The 10,479-nt window shown below is 58.3% G+C and overlaps 1 protein-coding gene across 1 annotated transcript in view; it reads right to left on the bottom strand.

Annotated features, from left to right (window-relative positions):
• CFAP74 (cilia and flagella associated protein 74) overlaps positions 1-10,479 on the bottom strand; it is a 61,167-nt gene that overhangs the window by 25,546 nt on the left and 25,142 nt on the right. Inside the window, exons 12-16 of the mRNA XM_077764002.1 lie at positions 9,752-9,910; positions 9,230-9,403; positions 8,674-8,792; positions 6,133-6,199; positions 5,699-5,788 (exon numbers count right to left, since the gene is read on the bottom strand). Coding sequence (XP_077620128.1) covers positions 5,699-5,788; positions 6,133-6,199; positions 8,674-8,792; positions 9,230-9,403; positions 9,752-9,910 — 609 coding nt within the window. The remainder of the gene's footprint in view (positions 1-5,698; positions 5,789-6,132; positions 6,200-8,673; positions 8,793-9,229; positions 9,404-9,751; positions 9,911-10,479) is intronic.

Genomic DNA, 10,479 nt, shown 5'->3' with positions numbered 1-10,479 from the left:
GAGATAAACTTTGGACGGATCCCAGTGGAGGACATTCTACCCAGTAACCGACCGGCGCTCCTCCAGACCGTCCAGGGCCTCAGGAAAGAGAAAGTCCCAGAAACTGCCAAACAGTCGCAAGGACCCTGCGGCAAAACAGCAGCACAAGGAACGTGCCGCACGGGGTGGGACGCCAGCACAGGGCCTGGACATTTGGTAAGATCCCAGGGAATTTGAATAGTGTGTCTTCTCCAGCAGATATTAATCATAACGTGTCAATATTGGCTAATAATTTAATAAACGTGCAGCACTGACATAAGATGGTCCTGGGGACCCTGGGTGGGGAGTCAGCCAGAATTGCATTTTTTGTGTTAATGCTGAAGCCGTTCTAAAAAATAAAGTCCTTTAAGAATAAGCCGAGCCAGGACGGCCCTCACTGGGGACTCAGGAGGGCTGGGTCAGAGGGTCTGGGAAGGCGGCCGCTGTCCCTGAGAGATCGACCTGGGGCAGACACAGCCCCAGGGCACAGCTCCCCTAACCCCTATGGGCATGGGCGCCTTGGCCATCTGGGCACTGGCCAAGCGTGTCGTGTGCAGCCCGCCTTCCTGTGCGGCTCTTCTGGGTGCTGATCTTGGATGCCCAGGGCACCGGCCCCCCACCCCCCCCATCCTCTGCGCACCTGCAGGGCCAGAGGCTGCCGAGGCAGACAGACAGGTTTCCCAGAGACCAGACACAGAGCAGCCTGTGTGCACACGTGGGTGTGCACGTGTGTGTGTCTGAGTGTGGTTGTGCGAGCGGGCGTGTTCATGCATTTGGGGGTGTGTGAATATGAACGTGCGTGTATTCGTGTGTGGTGGGCCAGGTGGCAAGTGACTGCTCCCCTGGTTGTAGGTCACCAGACCTCCAGGAGATGGGAGGGTGGCCGCTCCCACAGCTGCAGGCAGGGCCGGTGTGTTCTGAGCATGGGAGTGACAGGCAATGACACGTGACATTGTGTGGCTGGCGGGCAGCACTGCGGGGCGTTCTCCCTTCCTCCTGTGCACAACGGAGCCCCTGAACATCAGCGGGACACATAGCCGCCCTGGGAAGATTCTACCACCCAACCTGCCTTGCAGCCAGGGGTCACCATGCAATTGTCACTTCTAGCCAGTGCAGGGGACCTGGTAGGGGAGGGATGGCGCCTTGGAAGACATTTGTGGGGGTGGCAGCGCAGCCCAGACCCTTGCGTCTGAGGCAGAGACGAGTCCTTGCTTAGGGCACCTTTGTCACGGGCCACGGCGCACGGGCTGTGTGTTTACAGGGCACAGGGCCGCTGCAGCCACGGCTGGGTGACGTGAGTGCCGAGAACGGAGACCACACGATCGGAACATGCGGAGTACACACAACCCGCGAATCCACAAGGAAACAGGAAAAAAGAGAAGCTAACTGGCCACCACTGGGAGCAATATTTGTTCCAACCCCTCCTTACACCGCACACAGTGAAGGAGAGAGAAGCGGGGGAGAACCACACTGTGCACGGAAAACAGCATCAGCGGCCTTCCCCGCGGAGCCCCGGACAGAGGAAGCACAGCGCCCCCCGAAGAGCCGTCCCCCCACCGAGGAAGGGGTTGCGGGGAGCGGCTGTGCTCAGTGGGGAGGTGGCAGTCCCTGTCGGGCTCGGGTACAAGATGCAGTGACCTGCTTCCACGTCACTGGGATATCTGTCACCCGGAGACCTGTCACCTGGAGATCCGTCACCTGGAGACCTATCGCTGGGACATCTGTCACCGGGGGACCTGTCAGCCAGAGACTGGTCTTGGCGGCAGCACCAGTGCAGGCAGGAAGAAAGACTCAGAGGCTTGGGGACAGGACAACGGGGGAGTCGAGTCTGAAGGAAGGCGGGCAGGGCCTACGGGACCACGTGTGGACCAGCGTCCCATTACGGGGGCCCGGAAGCGGGAGAAGAGGAATGTGGCCCCAAACTCCCAAGGGGATAGAAACATCAAAGAAGCCCTGTAAACTCCAAGTAAGACGGACCCGAAGAGACCCACGCGGAGACACATCGTGATCAAGCCGCTGAGAGACAGAGAGACTCCCGAGAGCCGCAGGGGAGAAGTGAGCAGGTGTACGAGGCCGGAGGGCAGGGGGCAGGCGGATACAAAGGGTGAAAAGGAAAAATCTGTCAACCAAAACCCTTCTCCAGCCACAGTGCCCTTCAAAAGTGGGGGGAACCACGACGTCCCCGGTGAGCGCCGCCTGGGCACTCAGTCCTGCAGGAGGCGCTGTGGGGCCCGGCACGCGGGACAGGAGCGCGAAGCCATAAGGGGAAGCGGCCTCCATGGAGGCGGGTGCAGGGGTGCTGCCGGGGCTGGCGTGGTTGTGACGATGGTCTGTAACCGTGCTCTGTTTCCCACATGACTGCACAGTCGAATACTTTCTTTTTTTAAAGCAGGTATTAGTCTAGAAGCTGACGTTATTATCATTTTGGTTTGTAACTCCACATCTTGCTCTAAGAGACTAATGCATTTCAAACGTTATTAGTATGTGGTCTTGGACACACAGTCACAAAGATGCAATTCTGTGACATTAACAACCGAAGGCGGTGGGGACCGAGCTGTAAAGGCTCAGACGCCTTGCAGGCTCCTGAACCGAAGCTGCTATAAATCCAGACTGCAGTGCTTTAACTTCAGGATGTTAAATGTAATCGCTTGGTAACCACAAGCAAAATAGCCACAGCACGTACACAAAAGGATACAAGAAAGGAACTTAAACATCTCACTATAAAAAAATCAACTATAACACAAAAGAAGACAGCCATGCAGGAAACGAGGGACACGGGAAAACACGGGGCGACGTGACGGAAGCAGGTTGGCCGCACGCTGCGGCGGGGACGGCTCCTGAGGACATGTGCTAAGTCACATAAGCCTGTCACAAAGGACAAATACCACGTGATTCCACTTACATAAGGCACTTAGAGCTTTCAAATCCCTGGAGACCAGGGTGGGGAGGAGGTGCCCGGGGCGGGGAGGGGGCACACGACAGAGCCTGGGTTTCCGGAAGGTGGGAGAGTGCCGGAAAGGATGGTGGCTGTGCCTGCCGTTGTGAATGTATTTAATTTACTGAAGTGCGGACCCACACACGGCTGAGACGGTTCACCCTGTGCTGCGTGTGCTTTACCACGATGATGACGGAGAAGAGAGAAGGGGATGACTTACGACGCCGTCGTCACATGCAGGGCGCGGTCCCGCTGCAGCCCGGCTGACAGGACGGAAGCCGCAGGCGGCGGATCGGGGTGGCTGGTGCAGGTGGATGTGGATGGGGTGGGCGGCGCTCACGTTCCCAGGGAGAATTCCAGACCACTGCTGCCCCGTCCACTCCCTCCTGGGGCGCCGCCCTCCCGTGCTGCTCAGGACAGTGGGCATCTCTGGGCCCCACTGACAGAGGGCGGTGCCAGGTGACTCGCTTTAGTCAGCATCATTAGGGGACAGGAGTGGTTGCGCATGTGCTCGTGTGGCTGGCCTGCACCCCCTGCGATACAGTCGCTGTCGGTGAGGAGCCCCTGCTGGGAAGCCGTGGCCCTGCTCACCCGCAGCCTGGAGCCAGCCGCCCAGCGGAGCCCGGCCTGGGCAGCCAAACCACAGTCGCCTGCGTATCTGTGACTGTGAGACAGGATGCTCGTGGCCGCAGTAAGCCGCTACACGTGGGAGGTTTTGTTCTGCAGCGTGGCCGCAGTAAGCGCGGACCTGTTCGCTCGGGAGAGGCGAGGACGTGGCGGTTTCTGCATTAGAACCTCCCTCTGTTTGAGATGCGTGTGGAGGTTTTGCAAGGCTGCTGCATCGAGTGTCGTGCTACTGCTGCTTTCCCTGGAAATGGGTCAGCAAGACAGACTGACAGACAGACAGATGAGGCAAATGTGGTGAATGTCGACAGATGGGATCCAGGCAGCGCACGGTGTTCACTGTGCTGTTTCCTGCGATTCCTTATGTTTGAAATTTTCTTAATTAAACAAGAATCAGTGGCTACAGCAGTCACCGCAGTGACCGCCAGGTGGCGGAAGTGTGCGGTCACTGGGTTGCGCCGGCTGCACTAATGTGACGCTGCCTGTCAACTCTACTTCAATAGTAGAAATTTAAAAATTAATTATAAAGTTTTAAGAAGAATCGGTTCTGCACAGCAAAAGCAAATAAAGTGAAGAGTCACTTACGGTATGGGAGAAAATATTTGCAATCCAAAACATATAAAGACACACAACTCAATAGCAAAACACTAAGCAATTCGATTAAAATGGGCAGAGAGGGGCGTCTGGGGGGCTTAGTCTGTTGAGTGTTTGACCCTTATTTTGGCTCAGGTCATGATCTCACGGTTTGTGAGTTCAAGCCCCACTTCAGGCTCTGTGCTGACAGCTCGGAGTCTGGTTGGGATTCTCCCGCTCTCTGCCCTTCCCCTGGTCATGCACACATGCACTCTCTCTCAAAATAAATAAGTAAACNGACCTGAGCTGAAGTTGGACACTTAACCGACTGAGCCCCCCAGGTGCAAAGTGGGCATGAGGTATCTGGGGGGCTCAGGCAGTTGGGCGTCCGACTTCAGCTCAGGTCGTGATCTCACGGTCCCCGCGTCGGGCTCTGTGCTGACAGCTCAGAGCCTGGAGCTGCTTCAGATTCTGTGTCCCCTTCTTGCCCTGCCCCTCCCCCACTCGTTCTCTCTCTCAAGAATAAACAAACATTTTAAAAAATTGAAAAAAAAACTGGACAGAGGATCTGAATAGACATTTCTCCAAAAAAGACATCCAGACGGTGACAGGTACATGGAAGGGAACCCTGCATCCCTCTCATCAGGGAAACACAGTCACAGCCACGAGGCACGACCACCTCACGCGTGCCGGACTGGCTTCCATCAACAGCACAGGAAACAGCAGGTGTTGGGGAGGATGCGGAGAAAGAGGAACGGCGCGCACCGTTGGTGGGAGTGCAGACTGGTGCGGCCGCCCTGGAGAGCAGTGTGGAGGCTCCTCTAACACTAAAAATAGAACTACCCTAGACCCGGCCATCACATCCCTGACGATACATCCAAAGGATCTGAAGCCACTAACTGGACCCCCACTATCTGCACCCCCATATTCACGGTAACATTATTCACAGTAACCAACCAGTGAGGACCGCCTAGGTGTCTTCCAGGGGAGAACGGAAGAAGGCGGGGCGTGTATACAGTGGGATTAAAAAAAGGAAATCTTGCCATTTGTAACTGCAGGGACGGACCGCGAGGGCACTGCGCTAAGCGAGACGAGCCAGACAGAGAAAGCCAAATTCCGTGTGGCCTCACGAAGGTGTGGAATCAAGCCCATAGACACAGAGAGCAGAGTGGGGTTGGGGAGGCAGGGGAGAGGGTGCGGTTGAAATGGGGGAAGGGAGTCAAGGGGTACAAACTTCAGGTATCAGTTTTGGGGCATAACACACAGCACGGTGGCCGCAGTTTAGGAGAGGGATCGAGGGGACACCACAGCGCCGCCGCGGGGGCCAGCGACTCCTGAGATGGACCCGGAGGTCTCCCGCCACCTGGGCTCCGCACAGCGTGGGACTCCCCCCCTTCCCAGCGTCAGTGTGGGCGCCCACCCTCCCAGAACGGCCCACCGCTCCCATCTGCCCCCGGTGTGGCCTGGCCTGGGCTGAGCAGCTTGGCCCGGGGGCCCGGAGCCAGGACGCAGGGCGCAGGCCCCACCGGCTCAGGCATCGGAACCTACCGCACATTTCTTTGTGGAACACTTCAGCGGGACAGAAAAGCCGCCTGTCTGAGCCAGAAATGACACGCTTCCTTCCAGATCCTTGTTTATCTAAAAAATAAAACACTCGACCACCATGATGTTTGCAACTCTGCCCAGGGACCCCTACAAGCGCAGGCCGGCCTGGCCGTCCGAACATTCCAGAAGGCCCCACTGAGACCCGGGGCGCCAACAGACCCAGCTGCTGGTCAGGAGCCCCTAATCTGCCCGACAGCAGGAACGTGCCGGATGTGCGCGGAAGTGAAACGGCACCACAGGGGCCTACGTGACCCCTGCTGGGACCCGTGTGTCCTTCCTCCATCACCTGTGTCTGCAGAGACGCCGTTGTGCCCACCACCCGCCCACGACGGGTGAGAGCAATCCCTGCACAGCATCTGCTTTTAGAAGACACTCACCATGGGCTTGAAGGTGACGAGGACTTCGCAGGACATCCCGGCTGACATGGGACCAGGGGGGTCAAAGCTGTAGAGACAAGGGTCCGTGGGGCGCGTCCTCAGGTAGACGGGAAGGCACGGTCAGAGCCTCCCAGCAGCCCCCGCGCGGAGCCCTCCCCGCGCATCGTGGGTGCTGAGCCCCGGTGCCCAGGCCCCAGGAGACACTCGGGTGACATCTGAATGTGTGCAGAATGAGCGAGTGAATGGTGAGTGAGGTGCGTCCCCGGAGGGAACAGCTGTCACGGGGTGAGCAGCTGCCGCGGCTCCCTGGGGACGGGCAGTGTCAGGCCTGGGACACCAGTGTAGGGGCTGGGAGGCAGCCGGGGGCGAGCACGGGGCCTGCACACAGGGGCTCCCTCTGAACCCCACTTTCAGTGAAGGAGCCAGGAAAAGAGCCCCCACTTCACAGGGAGACTTGAGGACAGTCTGTCTTGGTCTGGATCCTGGGTGAGGAAAAGAAGCTTCCAGAGAATTGCTAATGTGAGGCATGTTTTCACAAGGTTGGATTTTACCTAAGGTGCTTGGATTAGAAACATACAAGCTAAAAATGTAATTGTTTCCCCCTGGCTGGTAATAACCCCACGCAGCAGGCAGAAGAAATCCAAAACTTCTCTGGGTGGGAGGAAAGCCTTCTGATGCCACATCACAGAGACTCGGGGGGACAGAGCCCCCTGTGAGAAGAGGGAAATCCCAGGTTGGAAAGGACGCGTGTAAGCACACAACACGCAGGCGGATAGTAGGGCCAAACTGCAAGAGCCTCAGATAAGAGGATGGTTGAATGGAGACTTCAAAGATGCCATGTTAAAATTATCAAAGATGGAGGGGCGCCTGGGGTTCAGTCGGTTAAGCGTCTGACTTTGGCTCAGGTCATGATCTCGCGGTTCGTGGGTTCGAGCCCTGCGTCGGGCTCTGTGCTGACAGCTCAGAGCCTGGAGCTGCTTCAGAGTCTGTGTCTCCCTCTCTCTCTGGCCCTCCCCTGCTCACGCTGTCTCTCTCTCTCTCCCCCAGAAATAAATAAAAACATTAAAAAAAATTTTTTTAAATGATCAAAGATGGAGGGGCACGTGGGGCTCAGTCAGTTCAGCGTCTGACTTTAGCTCAGGTCATGCTCTCACAGTTCATGGGTTTGAGCCCTGTGTCGGGCTCTGTGCTGACAGCTCAGAGCCTGGAGCTGCTTCAGAGTCTGTGTCTCCCTCTCTCTCTGCCCCTCCCCCGCTTATGCTCTGTCTCTTGAAAAAAAATAAACATTAAAAAAATAAAAGAAATAAAATGATCAAAGATGGAATAAGAGAATCACAGAGGTAAGAAAGGAGCAGGACGCTGTCGAGAAGCCGTGGAGGCAGAACGCGGGCTTCTGGCAGTAAGTATGGCCATGAAATCCGAGGCCGTTGGGCACACGAAGAGAGAAGGGCCACCAGTGTCAGACTCGAGAAAACACGCAAGCACGCGCTGCAGGGCCGAGGACAGGGTGGGGCTGAGACACGTGCACACTTGTTCGTGGGTCTGAATCCTCCGTGAGCCCTGAGCCCATCCAAAATCAACCCGCAGCTGACACGCTGCGGAGGCGCAGCGGGACCCTGGGGACTAGGGAGCCCGAAGGCAGCCGCGAGGGAAGCCGGGCAGCCCAGCCGGCCCAGGGCCGTGTCTTCAGGCTGGAAGCCGACCTCCCAGCGGCAGCCCTGGAGGCCGGTACACACAGGGTGATCATCTCCATGGGGGGAGGGGGGAGGGGATTAGCCGCCAATCAGACCCCAGCCCCAGGCCTAGGGAGGGGTGTTTCAGGATGCTGGGGGTGCGCTGATACCCCGAGTCCGGGCCGCAAGTCCCCCAGAGACCCGCAGACCAACATGAAGAGCCAGCAGACCCCAAGTAAATCCCGTGCCTCCGGCATGAACGCAGGACGGGGTAGCTGGCGAGGAACAGGACGTGTGGCCGCGCTCTGCCCACGCGCCTTTCAGGTTCGCTGGCGGAAAGAGAGGAGGGGAGCGGACATCGCTCGTCTGAGCCACAAGCAGCCCCCGGAAGAGAACAGCGTGTCCCTGGGTCCACGAGCACAGATCCTGGGGAGAGGCGGTGGGGACGGGAGGTGGGGAGCTGTCGGGGGCCATTTCAGGCCTCCAGACCCTTCCACAAAAGGCAGGCAGAAACCAGAAGAAACTTTCCTAAAGCGGAAGACAAGGCGCTACGGGGCAGGAGGAGACAGCACAGCCGGCGCGGCAAGAGACAGAACACAAGAAAAACGGGGAAATAATAAGGCAGGAGACAAGCAGGTACTCAAGGGGCCGGGAGGAAACAGCAGAGGGGACCGCTTGTCACGCAGCAGCGGGGCCTCGAGGAAGGAAACAGAAACATGGCGAAGGGCTTCACACCAAAACACTGACCGGGAAGGGAAGTCATCGCGCACACCTGGGCTGGTCTCGGGCCACGTCAGCCGCCAGACCACGCGCCACACGGGCATGAAGGCCATGGCACCCCCCGCCCCCCGCGCTCCCCGCGTCTCACTCTATGTGGATGAAGTCCTTGAGCTGCTCCTCCACACCCAGCAGCCTGCAGTAGTTGATGGTGTAGGTGGCATTGATCAGCGTGATCTTTTTCTTGTACACTTTGCCAACATCGAAGTCCTGGAAAGGTCAGAGGAGTCATTCCAAGCCTGTCGCAGGGAAGGCGCCGTGGGGAGCGCCTGGCAGCCTCTCACGTGCCCCCAGACGGCCAGCGTGTGAGTGAGGAAGGTCTCGGTGATGAGTGGCCGAGCCTCCTGATAAGAGGCCAGGAACAATTCCTAAGGTTTCCTGACTCAAGAAGGGCTCCCCTGGGGACGATGGAGAGTAGGGACAGGGGGGCAGGGACCTCGGACGGTGTGGGCTCCGGGGCTGGCGCCCCATGTCGTCTGAAGGACTAGGGCCCAAGTGGCATCCCAGGAGCGCACCAGTCCCCTCCCCTGCAGGCTGGCGGCTGTGACTGCGTGCGAGCACCGACCTCCTCACTGTCCCTCTCCAGGGAGGCTGTCCCCCGGGACGGGTCCCCTCCTGGGGCTGGTGTCTGACCCCGCCCTCCTCACCTTGAAGTGAATGAGCTCCGGCTTGCTATTGAAGGGGCGGCCTTTGAACTCGCGCCCGGAGGCCACCTGCCTGTGGGTCACCCTGCTGCGCAGCTGCTCCATGGTGCGCGCCAGGATGTCCTTGTCCATCTTCGTCCCGCCCGCGGGCTTCCTGTCCGCCTCCTCTTTGGGCACCTGGGATCCCACAGAAGCAGCGGCTGCGCTCAAGGGCAAGCGCAGGCCCAGTGGAGCGATCGGCGGGGCCTCAGAAGTGAGCGGCCCAGAGCGGCNTCGGAGGAGACGGACAGGTGGACGAGCAGGGCCCATTCGCTGGATTTCGGGGAAGTAACGGCAGAGGGTGGTTTCCCAGATTTTTAAATCAGGCCAAGAGAAAGGTTTGAAACGTGTGACAGGAGTGATATTTTCTCAAGCGGCACAAACAAAGGAACCTCCCCGAGGGACCTGAGTGACCGGGGAAGGGGCTCTGTCTGTGACCTTGGGCCGCCATCCAACTTCTCCGACCTGAGGGCAGGAAGCGCTTACCTGGTGCGGCTTGTAGTCTTCCTTCCACAGCCCGGGGATCTCCGGCTCGGCCAGCGTGTCATCTTCCCAGATGACGTTCCCGGGGTCCCCCTGGACGGACTCACAGGAGACGGCTCCCAGTAACTGAGAGGCTCTGGGGTATGGGACCCCTTCGGTGTCCTGCTGTCGGGGAAAGGAATTCATCACAGGAGACAGGGACTCGACGGATCCGCGAGGGAAGGACGGAACCCCCATCACAAGCCCCTTGGGCACGCGGCTGCGGACAGCCTGGCTCCTCCCCGGGCTCGTCTTCTCTTACCTGGAGGCTAGAACACAGTCTGTTTTGTAACTTTTTCCCATTTCAAATAAAAGTATTTTAGACATCACTACATCTTTTCTCCAATACTCGTGAGCCCACAAAATATGGGTTTTGGAACTACTACAATTCTCTTTACCGATCCTCAGTTTCATGTTATTTCTAATTTTTGCCTATATGAACCACGCCCTGGGAAGGCCCTCCATCTGGAGGTCGCTGGTCCAGGGACTGGGCTCCAGTGAGGAAGGTGGGGGTCTCCCTTCAGGGAACATCAGACATAGATGGAGGGAGACGTGGGGGAGACGTGGCCACGTGTGGAAAGTTCCTGGGAAGCAGACAGGGTGTCACCACGGACACAGGACACTTAGTGTGGACACTCCAGGGTGGGCCAGGGAGGAGGGGGCAGGTGTAACCCCCTGGAGGGGTGGCCCCT

Source organism: Crocuta crocuta, unplaced genomic scaffold, assembly GCF_008692635.1.
Source record: "Crocuta crocuta isolate KB4526 unplaced genomic scaffold, BGI_CrCroc_1.0 scaffold13, whole genome shotgun sequence".
Taxonomy (NCBI): Eukaryota; Metazoa; Chordata; class Mammalia; order Carnivora; family Hyaenidae; genus Crocuta; species Crocuta crocuta.
Note: the sequence above shows the minus strand (reverse complement) of the source record. Positions and strands in the feature narration are given on the sequence as shown.